This window comes from Brachyhypopomus gauderio, unplaced genomic scaffold, assembly GCF_052324685.1.
Source record: "Brachyhypopomus gauderio isolate BG-103 unplaced genomic scaffold, BGAUD_0.2 sc70, whole genome shotgun sequence".
NCBI lineage: Eukaryota > Metazoa > Chordata > Actinopteri > Gymnotiformes > Hypopomidae > Brachyhypopomus > Brachyhypopomus gauderio.
Window position 1 is genome coordinate 1,518,530 of NW_027506891.1, and position 25,291 is coordinate 1,543,820.

General features: G+C 44.0%; 1 protein-coding gene across 13 annotated transcripts in view; it reads right to left on the reverse strand.

Moving 5' to 3' along the window:
- Positions 1–25,291, reverse strand: part of nav3 (neuron navigator 3) — a 373,704-nt gene that overhangs the window by 84,062 nt on the left and 264,351 nt on the right. For all 13 annotated transcript variants that reach the window (XM_076989743.1, XM_076989738.1, XM_076989739.1 and 10 more), the window contains 2 exons: positions 23,826–23,938; positions 8,102–8,210 (listed from right to left, as the gene is read on the reverse strand). In XM_076989743.1, coding sequence (XP_076845858.1) covers positions 8,102–8,210; positions 23,826–23,938 — 222 coding nt within the window. The remainder of the gene's footprint in view (positions 1–8,101; positions 8,211–23,825; positions 23,939–25,291) is intronic.

The following is a 25,291-nucleotide window of genomic DNA, read 5'->3' on the forward strand; positions in this document are numbered from 1 at the left end:
GGAATGAATGAAAATATATGTGAGGCTAATAGAAATAATTACTTTATATCGCATTTGAAGGATTGTTCATTTGAGCAATTAGCAAGTTTGTTTTGAGACTTGTTACATTTACATTTACGGCATTTAGCAGTAATTTAGCATAACGCTCTTATCCAGAGCGACTTACAAAGTGCTTTGCTTCTGATCACAGAATACATCCTAGGAAATAGTACGGATAGGCCAGAATTCAAGACACCATTGAGTCAGACTACTACTAAACTACAGGAGTCAGTGTCATTATCTAGTGTTTTGCAAGTTAAACGTTTGCCAAGAAGCACAAATAACCATAGACAGACATACAATTTAAGAACGGCAAGTGGTATGAGCTGAGGACGATGGGTGAGGGAGTAAGAGAAGAGAGGGGGAAGAAGAGAGAGAATCTGAGGGAGAGGGGGACAGAGAGAGTGAGGCAGGGGCGTTGGGGGTCAGACTGTTGGTACTGTTGTGCATTGCCAGAAACACTGTTGTCATGGTTACAGTGCCAGTGTATCACTATCCTCAACATCAACACCTACTGAGCTGAACCACGACCAGACACAAGAGAATGGGTGTGTGTGTGTGTGTGTGTGTGTGTGTGTGTGTGTGTGTGTGTGTGTGTGTGTGTGTGTGTGTGTGTGTGTGTGTGGGTGCGTGCGTGTGTGTTGCTCTGTTCACATGAAACACGACCAGACACAAGAGAATGGGTGTGTGTGTGTGTGTGTGTGTGTGTGTGTGTGTGTCCTCACTGCGCAGGCTTGAGCCTGACTGAATTGCAAGCATATCTGTTCTGACTCATGCATGATGCATAGTCCCAAAAATCACACCTGCCTCACTACTGCCACCTTTGTTAGACAGAAGAATTGCATTCAATTGGCACACAATTCTTTCCCTCCTCTACTGATCTGCAAAAGCAGGCCTACTGATTGTGGTGATGGACATTCACCTCAGTGCACACATAAGCTCTAACTACAGAACCTTAAATGCATCAAGAATAGTACAGAATGAAACTCACTAGACTTCACTAGAGGTGGACACTTCTATTGTACAGTGAAGTGTCATGACTGTGTGTATGAATATGTGTGTGAAAGAGTCTGTCTGGCTTCTGTTCATTTTACAGCAAGCTTCCAGAACCACACTAGCCCTGCTTTCCTCTCTGATCCTCCATTAACATCCAACAGCTCCACATGTACACGCTGCAGCCATGAGGCTGCTCCAGTTAGGCTGCTTTGCAAACTGAGCTGTGTGAGATTCCTACTTTATCTCTTAAAGTGAGTGATCGATAACTGAGATGAAGCAGAAACTGAGCTGCCATGGTTTTGAGAGCACTGTCATTAACTTCAGGGTTCTCTGATATGAGAGATGGATTGTTAGGGAGTGAGAAAGAAAATGAGCAGGAGAGATGGTTCCAGCACTGCAAGCAACAGAAAGGACATTGAAGCAAGACGTAATGGTGCATCTGTAACTACCCACGCCTAGCAGGTCACAGAGTGTGATGAACAACACTGATGAATTGGAGGAATCGACTGTAGTTATGGAATATAGAAGAGAGGGGTGACCAAAGGCATGCAAATGGACACACACACACACACACATAATTTGCAAATTCCCACGCTGAGGGATTAATAAAGGATTAACAGAAATGTTTATAATGAATATGTGTATACAGTTCTGGAAGCTTGCTGTAAAATGAACAGAAGCCAGACAGACTCTTTCACACACATATTCATACATATTCATGTATACGAATATGTATATACCTGTCCTGTATATGTCCTTATACGGAGCTAATTTTCCCTGTTTCATTTTTCCACATGGCTGCCCGCCTGCTTGAGGAATAATGAGATGAGGAGACCAGCGATCCATTCTGGGCCAGCCACCTCCTGCCTAACCGGATGCATACATCATGATGGACATTATTACATATTTTTCCTTTTCTTTCTCTTCTTTCTGTCTAAATTGTTGTTGTTGTCATGATGACCGGTGTCGGCCAGAGGAGGATGGGTTCCCCCCCTGAGTCTTGGTTCCTCTCAAGGTTTCTTCCTCATGCAAAAAAACTAGGGAGTTTTTCCTTGCCACTGTCGCCTTTGGCTTGCTCACTGGGGGCTAGGACTGAGTTTAATTACTATTGCCTCAGATTCTGGTAGATTCTAGGCTTCTTATCATAACCTTGTTGCTTGTTAGCTGTTATTGGCTGTAATTAGTCACTCCAGGTGTAGTTTCGCCCTAGTCTAAGGTGTGAATTAAGGGGCGGATACTGCACTGACTAAAACAGATAAATTAGGACAACTCATGCAGTAAATTTCTACGCTCTTTGATTCATCTACTTTCCTCCATAGACACTGAATCTCTAACTCAGCTAAGTCTCAACTTATTCTGCCATTTTCTTTCCCTGCTAGTATTCATAAAGCTTGTTTTTATTCCACAATGTGTCTGCCAATTCCTGTGCATGTATCTCACAGAGCACATAGATACCATCATAGCCATCGCAACACCAGGAACCCAACTTACCCACAATGTTCACCACAAACTCCAATCACAGTGACTGGAGGACTCTGGAATTGCCAATCTGCTGTCCAGAAGGCTGACTTCATCTCAGCTCTTGCATCCCTCCACTCACTACACTTCTTGGCTCTGACCGAAACCTGGATCACTCCAGAGAACTCTGCAACTCCGGCTGCTCTGTCCTCTGCCTTCTCATTCACCCATTCCCCACGACGCCTTGGAAGGGGAGGTGGCACAGGTCTACTTTTATCTCCAGAGTGGCGTTTCACCCAACTCTCCTTTCAGCTCTTTCAATTTCTTCCTTTGAGTTCCATGCTATCACTGTATCCTACCCCACTATTCTTCACATCATTGTGATTTATCGCCCTCCAGGTTCCCTTGAGAACTTCATTGACGAACTTGATACCCTCCTTAGTCAATTCACCATTGAAGCAAACCCGCTCATTCTCCTTGGAGACTTCAAACTTCCATCCGACAAACTTCATTCATCTTGCATCCTTCCATTGCTGTCGTCATTTGACCTCACCATCAACCCATCCACTGCGACTCATAGAGCAGGCAACATTCTGGACCTGGTCTTTACACGAGACACTGGAACATTGGACATCACAGTCACCCCACTCCACCTGTCAGACCATCACCTTTTATCCTTTTCTTTCCCCCTCCCTGCCATCTCCACTCACACTTCCCCTGTACATTCTTCTTACTTTCACCCAAGTTTGCGTTCCATCAATCCCTCAACCCTTGCTACCACTATTTTGTCCTCCCTTCCTCATCAGAATTGTGTGTCTTCTCTCTTGCTGGACACAATTACTGATACTTTCCTCTCTACGATCTCTTCATCCATCAATCTTCTGTGTCCTCCCTCCCCCAGGATTAAGAGATCTGTTCCATCCACCCCCTGGCTAACTGAAGTGCTTCACAGCCACAGGAGAGATCTAAGAACTGTAGAGAGGAGGTGGAAGAGAAGTCGCCTAGATTCAGACCTCCGCTCATATCAATCTCTCCTTTCAAAGTTCTCACTGGAAGTTACATCAGCAAAGTCGGCCTACTACAGAAAGAAATTTGAATCATCTGCATCCAACCCACGCAAGCTATTCAGTATTTTTTCTTCACTCCTTAACCCTCCCTCACCCCCTCCTCCATCCTCTCTCACTCCTGAGGATTTTGTCATCTTCTTTGAAGAGAAGATTGCAGCAGTCCGTCAGTCCTTCTCCCCAGCTCCCACCCTTCCTACTAGTACCCCTAACCCAACACTCAACTCCTTGGCTTCTTTCTCCCCTCTCTCCTCAGACAAGATACATCAACGTCTGACTTCTAGCAATCCTATTACATGCCCACTGGACCCAATTCCTTCCACTCTTTTCCAGAATACGTCAAGAGAACTCCTTCCGTTCATCTCGGCAATCATCAACAACTCCTTAGTTTTGGGTCATGTGCCTACCGTGTTCAAGATGGCAAGGGTGGTACCAATCTTGAAAAAAGCAACACTTGACACCTCTGACATAAACAACTACAGACCGGTATTACTTCTTTCTTTTCTATCAAAAACTCTGGAGCGAGCAGTCTATGACCAATCTCTTCCTCACCCAGAACCAACTCCATGATCCTAATCAGTCTGGCTTCAAACGGGCACACTCAACAGAAACTGCCCTCAAAGCAGTGATCGAGAAGCTCCATGATGCCAAGGCTAAAAAGCTATCATCAGTACTAATTCTTCTAGACCTTTCTGCAGCCTTTGACACTGTCAACCACAACATCCTCCTCTCTGCTCTTTCTAGCCTCGGTGTGACTGGCTCTGCTTGGAAATGGTTCCAGTCATATCTTGAAGACCGTTCCTATCAGGTAACATGGAGAGGATCTACATCCAATCCATGTAAACTTTCCACTGGAGTCCCCCAAGGCTCGGTCCTAGGCCCTCTTCTCTTCTCTTTATATACTTGTTCCCTTGGTGACATTATTTTGTCTCATGGTTTCTATTATCATTGCTAGGCTGATGACACCCAGCTAATTCTTTCCTTCCCTCATTCTGACACCCAGGTCTCTAGGCGTATCTCGGCATGCTTGACAGATATTGCTTCATGGATGACTACTCACCACTTGAAGCTCAACCCTAGCAAAACTGAGCGAAAATTGTTGACGTTGTTGAGGCCGTATACTCCAACGCTAGGAATCTAGCACTAGGACCCTGGAGCGGTTATTTTCTGCATTAGCGCTAGATTCGGCAAAGTTCACATCGCGCCAGAACAACTGAACAACACACACTTATAATAATTTAATGCCTCCCCTCATAAAATTCCAGACATTTTAAGACATTTTTAGGCCTTGAATATGGAAAACTAAATTTAAGACATTTTAAGACTTTGTAAGGACCCGCGGGTACCCTGGCATACACACATAAACACAAGAAAAGCCAAAGGAGCTTTTCTGATTTCATTTTTCTCTGCTATCCTGTCCCATCAGTCAATACCATTTCCTATGTCTGTGGACCCCATGATTCCACCAAAAAAATCAAAGCAACATACTGCTTATATACATGGCATGGGTGTGTGTGCACATCCAGTTCCCCACTGTAGAGAAGGTTCTTCCACTACACTACACTGTGTTTCTGCTTGTACATGTTCCTCTAAGACCCCCATACTCAAATAGCGGCCCGCGGGCTATTTCTGGCCTGCAAGCTGTTTTAAAATTTTAATTTTTTTTTTTCAATCGCGCTATGCGCTCTTATTTTGAAATTGCGCACCGCAATCTCAAGACGAGCTCTGGGGATTGCCTCCATGGCAACAATAAACAGATAGCAGTAAACCCCTCGAAAACGAGACAGTCACTCTCTTGCTCAGCAGCAGTAACACGTGTACCGACAGCAGCAACAATGACATGCCCAAAATTTGCCCCAAAAAGAAAACTGGACAGCGAAAACCGCCAGTTCCAGCCAGAATGGACAGAAAGGTTTGCATTCTTTCTACCGTCGTCCAGTACTCACCCTATGTGCCTAATTTGTCAGGAAACTGTCGCAGTAATAAAAATGTGCAATGTGAAACGACATTATGAATCTAAACACAAGCATTTTGAAGAGAAATTTCCTCAAAACTCAGAGATAAGAACAACTAAATTAAATGCTCTTAAAGCATCATATAAAACATCCAACAGAATTCTCCACACTTCTTTAACAAATCAACAAAAGGCAGCACAATGCTCCCTAAGAGTAGCATGGGTTTTGGCGAAGCACATGAAGCCATTCACAGATTCGGAAATAATGAAAGAATGTATGATTGATGTGATGGACACGTTGCTTGAAGGCAAAGAAAAAGAGGAAATTAAAGCCAAAATTCACCAAATCCCACTGTCTGACTCCACAGCATGCAGACGTACCGAAATGTTGGCTGATGATGTTGCAAAGCAGCTGTGTGATGGAATAAAAAATGCAGAGTGCATTTCCCTAGCTGTGGATGAATCCACTGACACTACTGATAATGCTCAGTTGATGGTGTTTGTGAGATACTTTGATGAGTCAAAAAGGGTTTATTGAAGATGTGCTGGGCATGGCAAACCTTTCTGGGCAGACAAGGGGTGAAGACATTTACAATGCAATAATGGGAATGCTAAATGAAAAAGGAATTGATGTGAAGAAAATTGTGTCAGTGGCTACTGATGGAGCGCCATCTATGATGGGCAGAGAGAAGGGACTAGTTCAGCGCCTGAAGCTTCTTCACCCTCAACTCATATCATACCACTGTATAATTCACCAGTCCATCCTTTGTGCAAGTCTTGGAGAAAACTACGCTGAAGTCATGAACACAATGTTGAAGCTGGTGAATTTCTTGAGAGCATCATCTGCACTACAGCATCGCTTGCTGCGGTCATTCCTGACTGAGGTCAATGCTGAATTTGATGACTTGCTTTTGCACAACAACGTCAGATGGCTGAGCAAGGGCAAGGTCCTGGAGCGGTTTTGGGCTATTAGGAATGAACTACAACTGTTTCTGTCACAACAAAAAAGTGCAAAAACAAAACTGTTCATGGATTTCCTGCACAATGCAGAAAAGATGGAGGCTGTTGCATTTTTGACTGACATGACATCTCACATGAATGACCTGAATCTGAAGCTTCAAGGGAAGGGCAACACTGTGTGTGAACTGATATCAGCAGTGTGGGCATTCCAGAGGAAACTAGAGGTCTACAAGGGTGACTTACAGGTGGGCTGTTTAACATTGTCTACCACATACATCTTTACTTTATTTTTATTTTTCAAAATGTCACACCCTTTTAAAATAATAACAACACTACTACTACTACTAATTACTATTACTATTACTACCTCTACTACTACTACTACTAATTACTATTACTACCTCTACTACTACTACTACTACTACAACTACTACTAATTACTATTACTACCTCTACTACCTCTACTACTACTACTACTAATTACTATTACTATTACTACCTCTACTACTACTACAACTACTAATACTACTACTACTACTACTACTACTAATTACTATTACTATTACTACCTCTACTACTACTACTACTACTACTACTACTACTACTACTACTACAACTACGAATACTACTACTAATAATAATCATAATCAGTCCTAATAACAATCATTTGAAATGCCAATAATAATGACTTTTTTATTGTTATGTACAGGAAGAATTGCTCCATTTCCCCAAACTTTTGGAGCAGACCAAAGAAAAAGAAGCCCATCTGCAACATATTCCATTTGTGGAGAAGATGATTGAGAATTTCAAAACAAGATTTGATGACTTCAATCTTGGAAAACAAATCCTTCTATGCATTGGTAACCCATTTCTGGTACGAAATTTGAGCGAGTTCTCTTCAGAGGCAAACCAGATCTTCCCATGGATGCCAGCTGCTGCATTGCAAAGTCAGCTCATTGACCTGCAAGAAAACGTTGCACTGAGAGAGACTCAGTGTGACGTCATCACCTTCTGGTCAAAAATGGTAACTGCAGCCAATTTCCCTCTGCTACAGAAGATGGCAATTCACATCCTGACAATGTTCGGGTCAACCTACCGCTGTGAATCTGCGTTCTCAACCATGAACATTGTTAAAAATCAGTATCGCAGTCGACTCACAAATGAGCATGTGCATCAGTGTGTCTGCCTGGCCATCACACCACTTCAGCCAAGGTTCCAAACATTAAAGACACAAGAGGCCATTTCTCACATTAAGCTGAGAAATGTGAAATAGTTCTTGACACAGCGATGTATGTGTCACACACATACAAGCACAAGAAATGGGCTGCCTAAAGGCTATTTGCTTTGGATCTTGAACATGGTTATGTTTGGTTTTATTTAGTTATTAATTTTAATTTATGCCCAAATGCAAAATATATTTTTATTTTAGGTAATATATTTGTTTTGATTAAAAAGAAAATGTTATAAATGTTATACTGTTATAATATAATGTTTTCTTTCCTACTCTAGAGATGTCTCCACCCTCACCATATTTGCTAAGCATTAAGAGTTCTGCATCACTCAATATGGGTAAACTGTACTGATTCTCACTGTACCTGTAAGAATGGTTGAACCCAACTTTGTTACTCACCTGTGGCTGATCTGTGTCCCCCGTAAACTGGACATGGTCTCTTCCAGGTTCTGTCTCAGGTCGGCGATGTTCTTCACCGTTCGCATTCGTCTTGTCTCTGGGTCTTCCCCTTGTGGGCAGCAAAATACACAAACATTGGTTGATCTGATAGGCAGATGTGGACTGGTCCAACTGCTGCCAGTGTACTACATGACATCGACAGGCAAAATACTGAAGTCTTTTCTTTTAGTGAATCACTCACAGCAGGAGATGCTCCTATCCAAATCAGGAGTCGCTCCACCCGCTTCAAGTCAAATTATGTCTGATCTGAACTCTTGGCAGCTGCACATTACGAGACTCAGAAACTGAGTGAAGTACCAGTCAGTCCCAATCTGATCACTGGATACACTACCCCAATCTGATTACTGGATACACTACCCCAATCTGATCACTGGATACACTACCCCAATCTGATCACTGGATACACTACCCCAATCTGATCACTGGATACACTACCCCAATCTGATCACTGGATACACTACCCCAATCTGATTACTGGATACACTACCCCAATCTGATCACTGGATACACTACCCCAATCTGATCACTGGATACACTACCCCAATCTGATCACTGGATACACTACCCCAATCTGATCACTGGATACACTACCCCAATCTGATCACTGGATACACTACCCCAATCTGATCACTGGATACACTACCCCAATCTGATCACTGGATACACTACCCCAATCTGATTACTGGATACACTACCCCAATCTGATTACTGGACACACTGTCCCAGTCTCATGACCATGCACACTGTCCCAGTCAGACTACTGGCTAGAATGGTTACCTGTTTCTTAGCAGGGCTTCAAGTCTCTGTCACACCAGACAGATTTGACAGAGTGAGCCTCTTCTGTCATCACTTACTTTCACAGCAGGACAGAGTGACTGTGCACTATGACATGTTCACAGAGCTCCAGCTAAGGCTGACAATGTCTGCAGAGTCGATTACGCAGTTACAACTGTTCCTGTGCCTCGGCATATTTCAGCTCTGCTCTGCGTTTGGAATTGAACCCCCTGGCGACTTGAATCCTGTGAGTGATGGTCCAAAGAGCGTAGTCTGCAAAGGACATTTAAGCCACCCAATAGGGAGGACACACCCCTAATGAGATTGGAGAGGAGACATCCCTATGGAGATCAGGGAGGACACACCCCTATGGATATCAGGGAGGACACACACCCCTATGGAGATCAGGGAGGACACACACCCCTCTGGATATCAGGGAGGACACACACCCCTATGGAGATCAGGGAGGACACACACCCCTATGGAGATCAGGGAGGACACACACCCCTATGGATATCAGGGAGGACACACACCCCTATGGAGATCAGGGAGGACACACACCCCTATGGAGATCAGGGAGGACACACACCCCTATGGATATCAGGGAGGACACACCCCTATGGAGATCAGGTAGACTCCTCCTGTGCCCACGGCAGGTCAACGGAAGGAGTAACAAAGAAGAAGAAATAAAGTAAGAAAGAAAGAAAAGGTTAAAAAAGCTAAGCTAACACTTGTGAACACAGTGAAGGTGTGGGTACATTTGCTGAAGAAAAGAAACAGTGTAAACACACACACACACACACACACACACACACACACACACAGTTGGTCAGTTTGCACCAGGACCACACTGACCACACAGGAGTGAGTGAAGATGGGTTGGGCAGACCCGGCACACATGACATGCACTGATTTCCGTACAAAAGCAAAGATTATTTAGGCTGCAAACATGATGGCTACAATAGAGGGTTTTCCATCCACCGAGTTTTTGCGCATTTTGAACATGCGCATGAAAAAAGCTGGATGGAAAAAGTCCAAAATTCGAAAAAAGCCCCAAATATCGCAAAAAGATTTTTACGCTAGGAGGAGGTGGAAAAGTTAGACTATCGCATCGCCAAAATTCGGAAAAACTGGATGGAAAACGGTTTTTCGCATAAACGATGACGTATCATGCCTCAAGTCATATGGTTCTGTACCATGTGATCAGATCTAAAACATGGCGGGACAGGATTGTCCATCGCGTTGTGGACGGACGAGGAGACTACAGCTTTCCTTGATTTAATTGACGAAAGCTCAGGTATATGGCGGATGTTGCCGTGGTCGCACTGAGATTTTCACCCTTAATAAATGTTCTTGCGCTCGTCCTGCCCGGCGTCGAAGAGCAAACATGATCGCGATGTAAAGATGGCAAATACATACAAAAACAGTTCTGGAGAGAGCAAAAATTGAATTTAACTTCTCTATGTATAGAAAAGGAAAAGTTTGTTTCAAAACCTCAACGTGCAAAAATGCGTAACTGCCAGATGAATGTAAAAACCACTATTGTTTGGCGTCCTCTCACGTGATCTAAAGTTTATTCGCATAACTGTAATGAATGGAATCAAGGCTTAATTCGCATTTTTTTTTGCCGAAACTTGGAAATTGCGCATTATTTTTTCAAAAGGTTTGGATGGAAACCCGGCTATTGTTCAGACATAAACCTCACAGCTACATTTCCCAAATCTCACAGACTCACCAATTATAGACCAATTATAAGGCAACAATACAGAATACAGAAATGGTCCATACAACAAATTTGCAAACACAAATGATGGTCCCATAGGCACATTCTCTCTCTCTCTGTATATGTGAGTGCATGTTTGATTTATGCACTTAGGCTTGGAATAAACCAGCCCATTCAGCTGTACTGGATAAAGCAGAGAAAACCACTTCTTCCTATCAAACTAATGACAATAGTTGAACAGTGGTGTCAGCTGAAAACCCCACACAACCGAGAACACCTCAGCACCGGCAGGGTCATTCCCATCTCCCCTCCTCATTCTGCCTCTTCAGAATAAATCACTCCTTAAGAGCCATGCAATTACTTGACCCATAGGCTTAAGAGTACTCTCACATGGGCAGCTGTAATGTGGGCTGCATATCAGTGTCACAGTGTCCTCTAGCTGTCACTCCAGTCCCCTGTTCCACGTGTTCCCACTTGTCTTGTTAGTCCTTGTTAGCATTGTGCTTTATAGTCTCCGTGTTTCCATAGTCTAATGTCAGTTATTGTATTCCTGTTTGCCTATAGTTGTTGCATGCTTGTATTCTACCTTTCTGTACTTTGTGTGTTGTAAGTTCTCTTAATTTCACTACTTGTCATTGCCCTACCGTCTTCTTGTATTCTAGTCTTGTTTCTGCATTCTCCCCGTGTTTGTTTTGTTAGTATCTAGCTCGTGTGTTTTATTATCTTCCCCCTTTTTTGTGTCATGTCTTATAATGTACAATGTTTCGGACTGCCTCAACGATCTGACATGTACCTTTTTGTTTGACCCTGATTTCGGAATCCCCTTTATTAAATCTCACTCTCCTCAGCATTTGTGTCTGCTTCCTCGATCCGCTGTGCACGATGTGTTACAAAATAACCGACCTGACAAGGACACAGTGAGGGAGCGAGACACTAGTGAGTTCAGTTGCTGTAACGAGATGTCTGCGGTGTTACAGCGCGAACAAGCCAGAGACAAGAATTCCCCTGGTGCTGTGGGAGCAAGGAAGTCTCGTCGCTCACGGAAGAAAGCACAGTCTATTTCAGTGTTGACTGGCTTCGCGACGAGACTCCTATTGAGAACTATGTGTCTGCCCGACTTGGTAAACACTACAGGGAATAGCAACCTATAGTGTAAAATGTGGGCAGACAGAATGAATGCTCAGATGAGTGTTGGCTTAACCCTCGGTTGTCTCTCTTTGACCACTGCGAGCTCCACACCTCAGGGGGGGGGTTTAGTGGCCACGCTCCCCAAGAGTGGCCATCTCTGTTACCCAAGGCCCAGGAATGGCCCATGACCGTGCCAGCAGCCCAGGAGTGGTTTACCAACACTCTCGCAACCAAGAGGAGATCACCACCTGCATTAGCAACCCAAAAAGGGTCAACGCACATCCCAGCACCCCTGGCAGGGTCACCACCAGTCCCTGCGACCCTGAGGGGGTCATCATTGACCCAGATCTCCATGCCAACTGATGTCAGCCTGGCGACTCCGCCTCCCGATGACATCAGTCTGGCGACCACGCCTCCCGATGACGTTAGTCTGGCAACCATGCCTCCCGATGACATCAGCCCAGCGACCACGCCTCCTGATGACATCAGCCCAGTGACTACGCCTCCCGATGACATCAGCCCAGTGACTACGCCTCCCGATGACGTCAGCCCAGTGACTACACCTCCTAATGACGTCTGCTCGGCATCCCCATTCCTGCTCCTGTGACCTGGAGAGGGTCAGTCCCTATCCCCGCTACCCCCCGGCAGACTCTTCCTGTGCCCACGGCAGGTCAATGGGTTTCCTCCGGCCCCGCTTCAGCCTGAAAGTTGTTCTGCTACACAATGGTAACGTTTATCCATCAGTATCTGTTGGCTACGCAGCACACATTATGGAAACGTATGAGAATATGGAACTGTTGCTCAACCACATCCAGTACAGCAGGTACAACTGGAATATCTGTGGAGATCTGAAAGTCGTTGCTCTGTTACTGGGACTGCAGCTCGGCTACACCAAGTACTGCTGTTTCATCTGTGAATGGGACAGCCGTGCCAAAGAGTCACATTATTGTCGACAGAGCTGGCCACTCCGCAAAAAGTTAGTTCCAGGACAGAAAAATGTTGCACACGAACCGCTTGTCGAGCCGGCAAAGATATTTTTGCCTCCTATACACATAAAACTTGGACTCATGAAGAATTTTGTGAAAGCATTGAACAAAGAAGGTGAAGGTTTTTGCTATTTAAGACAGATGTTTCCAAGAATAAGTCATGTGAAGATCAAAGAAGGCATTTTTGTTGGTCCCCAGATCAGACATGTTATGAGTGACAAGCAGTTTGAAGAGCTTGAAAAAATTTCCTGTAAAGCCTTCAAAGACGTTGTTGACAATTTTCTGGGCAATTATAGAGCGCCAAACTACGTTGACGTCGTAGACAAACTTCTCCGCACATACCAGAAAATGAAGTGGGACATGTGACTCAAGGTTAATTTCCTTCACTCACACTTGGCCTTCTTCCCCATGAATCTCGGTGCTGCACCCCTCTCTTAGCTGTCACTCCGGTGTCCCTGTTCCTCGTGTCTGTTATTCATTGCTCGGTTGGCCCGCCGTGCTTGTCTGTTGCCCTGGCGTCCGTCTGTTTGCCACGCCCATGTCGTCATTGTCTTCACCTGTGTCTGGTTTAGTTCCATGTATTTATAGTCCCTGTATTTCCCATGTCTGTATTGGTTTGTTCCTCTTGCTCGTTCATGCCCGTGTGGATTTTTGTAGTGTTGTGAGTATTGTGCGTTTATGTTCCTGGTCTTCCTGCTTTGTTGTTTTCGTGCCCCTGCGTCATCATGCCTGTTTATATTTCGTGAATAGACTGCCCTCCCGATATGACCCATTGTAACGTATCAAGGGGGCGGGTGTGACGCAAAAAGATAATAATTTATTAAACAGCACAGGCAACGGACCACACAAAGGAAAGTAACTAGGTAAAGTGGTAAGTAAATTAAGGAGAACATGCGAAAGACAAAACAGAGAACCTACAACAACAACTTAGCAAACAGAGTACAAACATGCCACAACAGACCTCAACAAATACAGAAACACTAAAGCGCAAACTTGATTTACACAGAACAAGAACATAGCACTAAAACACAGACTAATAAACAGACGCATGAAACACCGCCGCTGGGAACTTTGATAACATACGTAGAACCAGGACAAAATAAACGAAATGAAATGGAATGTAATGAAATGTGCCATATTTTGTCAATTGTGATTTTTACACCCCAATCGAAATTTGTCCTCCGCTTTTAACCCATCTGTGCAGTTAGAACACACACACACACACTAGTGATTACTAGGGGGCTGTGGATCACACGTGCCCAGAGTGGTGGGCAGCCCTAGACCGGCGCCCGGGGAGCAGTTGGGGTTAGGTGCCTTGCTCAAGGGCACCTCAGTCATGGCCTCAGGCCTGGGAATCGAACCCACAAACCTCCGGTCACAAGACTAGTTCCCTAACCGCCAGGCCATGACTGCCCCTGCGAACACAGAGACACACACATAGGCATACATACGAATCTAAGAGCAGGGGAGACGCTACTACGAACTGAACCTATGGGAAGATAACAGATGAGGAGAAGAGTATGAAAAAGAGAGACAAGACCAAAACAGGGAAGACAAACCAGAACTAACCCAAAAACCACGAGGGAGAAGTGAAGGGAAGGCTCAGGCTACAGGACGCTGGATGCCGAGAAGAAAATGCATAATGAGGATAGTGAACACACACACAAATGCAACGACCGACACGGGAGAGAAACACCAGGGGGTTTATATACACAGAACAAGACGGTGAAACGAGACTCAGGTGTTTGGGTACTAACGATGAGGGCGTGGCTGACAAAGGTGGGAACGAATGGGAGCGGGGAGCTAGGCGGGACCAGGGAGGAGGGAGGGCCGGACGTGACACCCATGCCTGCCCATTTGACCACATCTTTGGAATTCCATTTAATAAATCTCGCTCTCGTGCAGAACGTTACACTAACTAATACCAGATATAATACCAGAGACATTAAAACATATACTAAAGACTGTGGCAGATAATGAGCACCAGCACTCATCTAAAAAAATATTTACTCTCAAATGCAGATATACAAAATGCAGATATACACTCCAGAGAGCTCTTAGGTCTGGATCTGCTGGTCGCCAATGGACACCTGGTTCTCATTATACTGAGTCTACCAGGTTAGACGGAGCTGGAGACATGAATCACATAGACAGCGAGAAACTGGATATATACCACCTGCACTACGATAAATACCATATACCACCAGCACCATAATAAATACCATATACCACCAGCACCATGATAAATACCATATACCACCTACACTACGATAAATACCATATACCACCAGCACCATGATAAATATCATATACCACTTGCACTACGATAAATACCATATACCACCAGCACCACGAAAAAATACCATATAGAATAGAAAGCCTTTATTGTCATTATACACAGCATACACAGTATACATAGTATAATGAGATTGGAAATACCACCAGCACCATGATAAATACTATATACCACCTGCACTACAATAAACACCATATACCACCAGCACCATGATAAATACCATATACCACCAGCACCATGATAAATACCATACACCACCAGCACCATGATAAATACCATATACCATCATCACCATGATAAATATTTTATTATCACTGGCACCTTTATAGATACTATATTACCACTGGCATGATTATAAATACTATATTACCACTTGTACCATTATAAATACTATTTTACCACTGGCACCATTATAAATACTAACACATAATACTATATTACCAATGGCATCATTATAAATACTATATTACCACTGACACCGTACCGTACACTGGACCATAAGTCCAGCTAGCTTCCAACACTGCTACAGAATGACATTGCTGTTTTTTGACACCAGTGAAAATTAATGATGGTGTGTGCAGCAGGTTGTGGTGCTTCCTTTAAAGACCACAACTCAAACAACAGAATGAAAAAACAGGTACAGCCTTTGAAATGATCAGATAAGCTGTCAGTGTTTTCAGCAATTCCATAGCAACATGGAACTTTAATTAAGGCTGTAGAAGTACACGGATGAATTACAACAACAAAACTCTTAATTGCAGTTGTATTATTCGAAGAGACAGGTCACAAAATATAACTGTTATAACCTACATCTTTGCTGTCTTCTATAGACACACAAACACACCCACATGAATTAATTAAGAGGATTGAAAGTAAATCAAATTTACAATAAAATAAATAAGAGGAACACACTTTTCTAAGATTCCGTGTGAAGTCGTGACTTACTCATGGAGAACGTGTGTGTGTTCAAGACCTGCTCCAGATCTCCAAGCATGGTGAGGATCACCTCCTTATCCAACTGGGCTCTCTCCTCTCGGGCGCTCTCAATTTCTTCAGCCCAGTCTCCAGAGTCTGCTGTCCCTACCTGTTCAGCCTCCTGCATTCCATCCAACTCCTCTTCCTCCTCCTCTTCCTCCTCCCGGCTGCCTACATGTCTGCAGATGGGTTTAGCCGGGGTGGCCCGCGGGCCCCTGCAGCCCCAGGGCACTGGGATGAGGGAGTGCTCTGAATGGGAGAGCATTTTGCTTAAGGAGAGGGAGAGGGAGCGTGCCCGCGCCACCCCCTGCACCCCCCTGCAGGCATCGCCCTGGTCCTGACGTCCGCGTGGAGAAGAAGAGGCCGGTGGCAGCGATGAAGGTTCACCCGGACCGAATGAGTACACCTGCTGCTCTCCGTAACTGAGGAGCGTCAGGTTGCCAAGGGAACGCTGCTTGCGGAGGTTCAGACTGTGGCAGAGAGGCTCCCCACCCCTCTTCATCTTCACTCCTCTTCCTCAGTTCTGTGCTCTCGTCTCTGTGTCCTCTGCCTCCTCACATGATTTGTATGTGTGTGTGTGTGTGTGTCTGCGTATGTGTGTGTGTGTGTATGTATGTGTGTGTGTGTGTGTGTTTATGTGTGTGTGTGTATGAATATGTCGAGGCAGCCCTGTGCCAGAGGAGAGGCTGGCACAGCCTGTCCCTGCAGGCGTGTATCTTTAGGTGGCAGCTGGCGCTCGCTCAGTCTCCGGATGGTGTGTGTCCGTTGCGGGTGGGACTGCACATGCCTGCCTGCAAAGCCATTCAGTGTGCCAGGAGCCTCTAATGCCCCCCCTGCCCACACACACACCAGCGCGCAGCCAATGAGCATGGCCAGGTACACGCCGGCAGCACAAACCTCTCCTCCTGCTCTCCCCTTCTTCCTCTTCCTCTCTCTCTCTCTCCTCAGACACAGGGTAAAATCAGCACTGAAGCATACATAGCGTAACTCTCTCACAACATGTCTCATTTAAGACGTGCAACCCTCCCTTTCCTCTTTGCATGTCTCTTTCTCTCTCTGTCTCCCCTATTCTCTCTCTGTCTTCCTCAGAGTCCTTTCACTTGCTCTGCTCTGTTGTGTTAATTACAGGCTGACAGGGAGTGAGCAGATGCCTCTCAGTGACAAGAACGGAGCGGGCAAGTGTGTAATCACTCAGAGGCATATGCAGCCCAGCGGCTTTCGGTCCACCTGCTCCTTTAAACACACTGAGCTATTTCACTCTTCTGTCGCATTCGCCCTTTCATCCTTTCATTCTTCCTGCTCTTTCGTTCTCTCTTTATTTCTCCCCTGTCTTTTCTCATCTCCTTTGCCTTTCCTTTCCTTTTTCTTTCTCTCCCTATTCTCTCTCTCATTAACTCCAAATACTAATGGGTCTGCTCGTGCTGTTGCTATACAGCACAACCTCAAGAAAAAAGTTCAAATGTGCATGTGTGTGTGTGTCTGTCTGTCTGCCTGTCTGTCTGTGGAGGGTTAGAGGATTACAACACTGGAGGCTGTAATACTGTGTGATGTTAGCTGCTCATGGCACCTTTCACAGCAGCACTGCTGCTGTAGACAGTGACTCAGTAAACACAGCTCTCTCCACAACTGCCATTACGCACGTTTGCTAGAGTTCAACTGGATACCGCAGGCTTCAATCCAAAATGATGAGCTTAACCGGAGACCCATAATAAATACATAATGATCATAATAATTACAATCTTGATTGGAATCAGATCTTTAAATCTATGTGCAAAGTCTATTAGATTGAACAGGTTGAGAACACTGCAGACCCTGAACTGAGGGGAATTATATAGACTTGAAAGCTATCAGCAAGTTACCGAATGGGAAATGAGAACAGGGAGAGAAAAAGATTCATTATTTTCGCTGGCAAAATGAGAGCTGCTATTAGTAGGATATGAAGAATTCATCACCAGAGGCAATACTGCAAACAAAGCTGCACTGCAAAAATAACAGCAGCTAATAAATGCCTATATCATATATTGTTATATTATAAATGCCTATATCATATATTGTTATATTATAAATGCCTATATTTTATATTGTTATATTATAAATGCCTATATTATATATTGTTATATTATAACTGCCTATATCATATATTGTTATATTATAAATGCCTATATTATATATTGTTAGTGTTACGGTGACAGTCCCGGACCCTTCCCTGTGGGCGTGCCGCTACATTGTCTGTGTGTCGTTATGTCCATATATGTACTTCCGTGGGTGTGGGTTGTCTGTGAGCGTGTTCGTAGTCACACCTGTGCCTTGTCTCGAGATCACGAGGGTCTGTGTTGATCACCTATTTAATGTGCGTTCGCGCAGTGTCTTGTGCTCGTCTTTGTCTAAAGTTTCATGTCAGTGTGAATGTCACTGTACCGTGCTCGCACTATCATGTCGAAGCTACGTGTCTGTTAAATAAACGTTCTATTTTTCACCGTTCAACACTCGTCATGCCTCCTCCCTCGAGTGTAACAGTTAGATTCAGTTTGCTCTTAAATTGTTTTTAAGTGACTGAATTACTATTTTATGTTTTAAAGTTAATTTAATTTAGATTTTTATATTCTTTGTTGAATGTTTGACACATTTCAGGTCTCACTGCTTTAAAATGTTTTTTTTTTATGTTGGCGTGTCCTGCCTTGTCAAATTCAATAAATGATACCTGATACCTGATTATAAATACCTGCATCATATATTGTTAGATTAAAAAAATGCTTATGTACATTTCCATTGGTTGTGACATTTCCACTGCCCAACCTGATCATTTTCAAATAATTTGTTTTTCATGCCAATGTCAGCTAAACAAGGAGCAAAGAGAATGTAGAAGCAGTCCTACCAGTATTAATTACAATTATCATGGAATACTACAGAATACTTGTTTAATGGTGATATTGCTATAGCAGTTATACAAAAAAATTTAATCTATTCGCGCAATGTCCCGTGCTCACCTTTGTCAGTCATTCACGTATCGCTGTGTTAATGTACTACGTGTGCTGTCTGCGCATCACGACAAACAAAACATTTAAAGTGTGCTATTCATTCTGTGCCGCTCATTTGTTGAAGCGCACTCAGCGTCACAGCATCTATCTATAAGGCAAATGTTTGAATTTGCCAAAGGGTCTTGGCCAAGTTGTAACATATGGCCATGCCTTGACAGAGAGCTACTAAATCTGTGATCTCAGTGTGGTTATGTCGATTAAGCCTGCTCCTGAGTAGGTTTAAGGTTATGGACTTGTTTGAAAAATGGAATATCAGATAACCCAAACTAACCCAATATATAGTGAGAATTTATTCATATGAGAAGCACATTTATGATGCAGGGGTGATAGTGGGAAAAATTCCTGAGCGTTAACTTTTTCTGAGCGGGGGGGAGATGGTGGAAGCGTACCATATTTTGTAATCAGGGGGTGTGGAATACTATATATATATTTAAAATGTATGTAAAAATTAATTGCCCACCCCTGCACTAAGGGCATGAGGAAAAAACCTTGAGCGGAACCAAGACTCAGGGGGGAAACCCATCCTTCTCTGGCCGACACCAGTCACCATGACAAGAACAACCTGACTTATACCTTATAATTTAAAGATTAATTATTAAATATTCATTCGTATATATATATATATATATATATATATATATATATATATATATATATATATATATATATATAGGTTCAATATATATATAGGTATATATATATATATATATATATATATATATATATATATATATATAGGCTCAAGGTTTTTTCCTCATGCCCTTAGTGCAGGGGTGGGCAATTAATTTTTACAAGGGGCCACATGAGAAACCTGAATTGTGTCAGAGGGCCACACAAACGAAAATGACGTCATTACGGTGGCCCCGCCCACCTCGCACGAACTTCCGCAAATGGTGGAGGCGTTTATACTTGCCGCATCACATTCTGTGTAGTGTTCTCCGAAACAATGTGTGTTAGTATAAAGAAACACCCCTCAACAACAATGGAAGGAACATTTACCTGACCAATTTTAATATTGCTTTTTGTTTCAGATTTGAAAAGTGCTGGAATTTAGGCTAAATACTTGAAAATGTTTGAAATTGTAACTACTTCGTTTCACAACAAATAGCCATCTGAATGAACAGTTTTCTTGTATTACATTAACAAATACGAGCCTCTTGTAATTCCAGGATGAAACATGAGAGAACGTGAAGACAACCATAAAATAATGTGATAAAAAAGCGAATTATTTTGAATCATTTCGAGTATATGTATAAATATTTAACTTAATTAAGTTTAACGTGCTGGGAAATATTGAAATGGACCTTGAAAGTGACGTACAAATGCTTTAATTCCACCTAGTAAAAGTGTATGAACCCTGCAAACATGACTTTGTCCATCGCGCCGAGGCGCGGTGTACGCGCGAAGTTACAAAATTCGAGAGGTGCACGATCTCGCGAATCAACAGCGCGCAAGGCCCTTCGCGCACGGGAGAGCCACCGCGATTACATCATTTATTTTTGCCGCGCGGACCCCCGCGCCGCGTCAAATATAAACCAGGCTTAAACCTAGCTTTAAAGCACTTCTACGGCATTTCCAAGGTCCATTTCAATATTTCCCAGCTGACTCAGGTTCTCTCTAAGCTCGGTTTCTGGAACGGAAAACCCTGAGTTTTCGTTAACTCTGAGTTTACTTACGGTTTCTTCACTGAATCCGCTTTCTGGAGTACCCCCTGTTCAGTCAGCTATTTGTTGTGAATCGAAATACAGTTACAATTTCAAGCATTTTCAAGTACTTTAGCCAACATTCCAGCACTTTTCAAACCTGGAACACAATTCACAATTATAATTTGTCACGTAAATGTTCCGCCGTTCGCAGAGGTTCGTGCGAGGGGTGCGGAGTCGCGCGCTACGTTCACTCGCGAAAGTATAAATTTTGCCTTAACTTGTCGCTGATCACCTACAGTGTTTCTTGCACAGCTCACACACAAGCACGTACATCCACACGAAATTAACAAAAACGTAGCGCTTTCAAAATAAAAGCGTCACAGTCAGGGCCGGAGTGGGACACTTTTTCAGCCCGGGAGTTTCATGCCCAAATCCGGCGCAAAATTATTTTTCCCTCCCAATCGGCCCAAACTAGAGATTGACATGAGCCGGCCCATCGGGAATCCTCCCGAATCTCCCGATTAGCCACTCCGGCTCTAGTCACAGTTGTATTGCACGCACGACATAGATATTTGTTAAATTTATGACTGGCCTCTCGCGGGCCGGACAGAGACGCACAACGGGCCAGATGTGCCCCGCGGGCCGTAGTTTGCCCAGGTATGGTGACGTAACCACCACGTGAATATACTGAGAGGCGGACCCAAGTGCCGGCTCGGTCTGGCACAATAATATGTGAGAAAAGTAAATGCGCATACGCATACACACACACACACACAGTGGCAAAAACTCCAACACAAAATGACGCAGAAAAACTCAACGCGCAAAATGAAACTAACCGGGAACACTCGGTAGAAAAGGGAAACAAAAAACAACGCGGAAGACTCAACGCGTGAACTGGCAAAACTCACCCGTAGCGAGAGGGTGGAAAAAAAAATAACAAAGGCAACTAAAAAGATGCGGAAAAAACTCATCGCGCAAAACCGAAATAAAAAACACCAGGGGAAGAATCTGGCTACAGGCAAAAAACGCCACAACAAAACAAAACCTACCCAAAATAAAAGAATAACGGATAGGAAGAGAAATAGCTTGGGGAAAACTTGAGATAGGCCAGAGAGTGGCGCAGGAGATAAATACTCGAATAAGTAAAAGAACAAGAGAGAGAAGAGGAGAGAACAAGAGAAAGGGAGAGAGAAAGAGTAAGGTGGCGAGACACCTTTAACTTGAGAATGCAACAAGAGACTGAGAGACAAAGGGCTGAGAACGTACCGGCATAACCAAAACGAATCAGCAATGATCCGTCTCAAAAATATGTACTCATTTAAACTTAAAACATAACAAAAAGTTAAGACAGCGCAAAACCTTAATGCTGGGTTAACTGTAGCTTTGAGCGTTGCAGAGGCAAAAACTCGGGTGTGGGAAGAGTTCTGTGAACTCTTGAAAAGTGACTTTCGATCGGCTCTGAGAAGATTCTGGCAAAATGTCAGGCAACTCAGTAGGGGAAAATGGTTCCCGATCAACACTGTATACAATGGGGCTGGGGATCTGCAGACCTCAACTGGGGACGTCATTGGGTGGTGGAAGCAATACTTCGAGGATCTTCTCAATCTCACCATCACGCCTTCCACAGAGGAAGCAGAACTCTGGATGTTGTAGGACTGTCCTGGCTGACATGTCTTGGCAACATCGCGTGTACATTGGGGGCAGTGCCTCTGGACTGGCAAACCAGGGTGGTGGTTCCCCTTTTTAAGAAAGGGGACTGGAGGATGTACTCCAACAATCGGGGGATCACACTTCTCTGCCTCCCCGGTAAGGTCTATGCAGGGGTACTGGAGAAGACAATCTGGTCGATAGTCGAATGTTGGTTACAAAAAGAACAATGAGGGTTCCGTTCTGGTCGTGGAACGCTGGACCAGCTTTTCACCCTTGTGAGGGTCCTAGAGGGTGCATGGGAGTTCGCTCAACCAGTCCACGTGTTTTGTGGATTTGGCATCGCATACTAAACATCATACACTCCATGATGAGGAGTGGAAAGAGTTCATATCCAACTGGGCACATTTATCTGAATGAATGCAAATGCATTGTAGAAGTATGGTGTGATGTTTTGACCCACAATGCAACAGGAAGTCAGACCTGGCATTAGCAAATATACGTAGTTCAGTGAGACGTTTCCCCAACTGCAGAAGTGACCGAGCCCAGGGATTCTTCCTTACCTGGCTGTGTGTGTGTCTGTGTGTGTATGTGTGTGTGTGTTATCAAACATCATTCCCATCAAATCTGTGTGAGGTTTGCTTTGGACTGCACTTGCTTTCCTACAACGATTATCACATATATGAAGGTGAGCCTTGACCTAGCCCCATTTTACCAAACACACAAATCACCAACACGTAAAAAATTATGTATGAGAAAAGAAGCTGCTGCAAAAATATTTTTGTTTGTTTTTTAACAAGTGAACCAACTGGATGGAGCTCCATTACTACATGAAATACAAATAAGACATCTGAATGTGACATTGCTCATTTCACCAAAAAGTGACCAGTAATTCTCACTGGCAGTCCAGAGATACATCACACACTGCACAGCTTCATTCTGTTGTGCTGGGGGCAATTATGATTAGTGGATTTAGTGTGTACAAGAAGGGAAAAAACTTAATTGAATTTTGCATAGCATAGGCACCCTGACACTACAGCCAAGAACGTTTACACATGTAGGTATGAATAGACATGATTGTGATGTACATGATCAAAAACTCTGTAGTCACATACAGGTGAATACAAAATGAGCAGCTGAACTGTGCACTTTTGTGTTTGGACACATTTTTGGTGCATGTGTTTGAATTGTGGGTAAATATTCAGAACATTTGAAAGCTAGTCTCTGTCAAAGTCCAAACTGTTACAATCCTTTACACACTCACACTCACACACTCTTCTTTCTGGGTCTTCAGCCCTATATTGCCATCACAGCAAGGAAAAGGTCAGAAATGACAGGTGGACAAAGGCAGGCCATGTTTGTAAGGCAGTCCAAAATGTGTTGTTGCTGTGTGTGTGGGTGTGACTGAATATGAGAGACAGAGAAAGAGAGGAAAAGGCTGGCGGTCTTACCTGATATCTCCTCTAGGCACTGTTTGGCTGTCTTGCAGTAAAGCAGGTCTTTAGTAGGACTGAGGCATGGCTCAGGAGCAACCACTGTGGTGCAGTCATTCTCTGAATATGTCCTGTGTGTGAGAGAGAGCAAGGAAGAGAGAGAGAGAGAGAGAGAGAGAGAGAGAGAGAGAGAGAGAGAGAGAGAGAGAGAGAGAGAGAGAGAGAGAGAGAAATGAAACGTGCACATTTTGCCTTGGTTCATATGCTTAATTTGAATAAATTGGAAAAGCGTTATAACCTCTGATTATATATTATTATTATATTATTATTATATACCTCTGAACAATAAATGTTTCTGATGAGCTTTTAAGTCATTGTGTGGGTCTGTGTCTTTCTTTGTGCACAAAACTGAAGATATACAGGCATGAGAGCTGTTTATCACTTCCAATCCCACTCTAGATTAATGACAACACAGGCTTACTGAGAAAACAATAACACTCCCAGTACACTCTCAGTAAACACACTTCCGGTACACTCAGTAAACACACTCTCAAGACATGGCCCATTAAGAAACACATTATCAGGTATAAACCAAAAAAAGTTGCAAAAAGATAACTGGCCACAAGCCTGCTCTAACATTGCTATTGCTACATTTATTAATAGTGACAAACATTGTTTGGTCCGCTAGGAGTCACTGTTGTGAAGTCAACAACTGTGTAAACGAGGCGTCTTTTGACTTCAGTAGTTTTGCCTTGTCTCCAGAGACGCTTGTGGTTTGATGAGAGTACCAGACTCCCTACTGCCCATGACACACACACGCTGTTCTTTCTGGGTCATACCCACAGAACATGAAACCTTCCTGCCAGTAGCCTTGAAATTGGACAGGCCAACATGACCCAGGTGCATGCTGACTGAGCTGACTGAGCTGACTGAGCTGACTGAGCTGACTGAGCTGATTGAGCTGACTGAGCTGATTGAGCTGATTGAGCTGATTGAGCTGATTGAGCTGACTGAGCTGATTGAGCTGACTGAGCTGATTGAGCTGATTGAGCTGACTGAGCTGACTGAGCTGATTGAGCTGACTGAGCTGACTGAGCTGATTGAGCTGACTGAGCTGATTGAGCTGATTGAGCTGATTGAGCTGACTGAGCTGATTGAGCTGACTGAGCTGACTGAGCTGACTGAGCTGACTGAGCTGACTGAGCTGATTGAGCTGACTGAGCTGATTGAGCTGATTGAGCTGACTGAGCTGACTGAGCTGACTGAGCTGATTGAGCTGACTGAGCTGACTGAGCTGATTGAGCTGATTGAGCTGATTGAGCTGACTGAGCTGATTGAGCTGATTGAGCTGATTGAGCTGACTGAGCTGACTGAGCTGACTGAGCTGACTGAGCTGACTGAGCTGATTGAGCTGATTGAGCTGACTGAGCTGATTGAGCTGATTGAGCTGATTGAGCTGACTGAGCCGATTCACTCATCACACC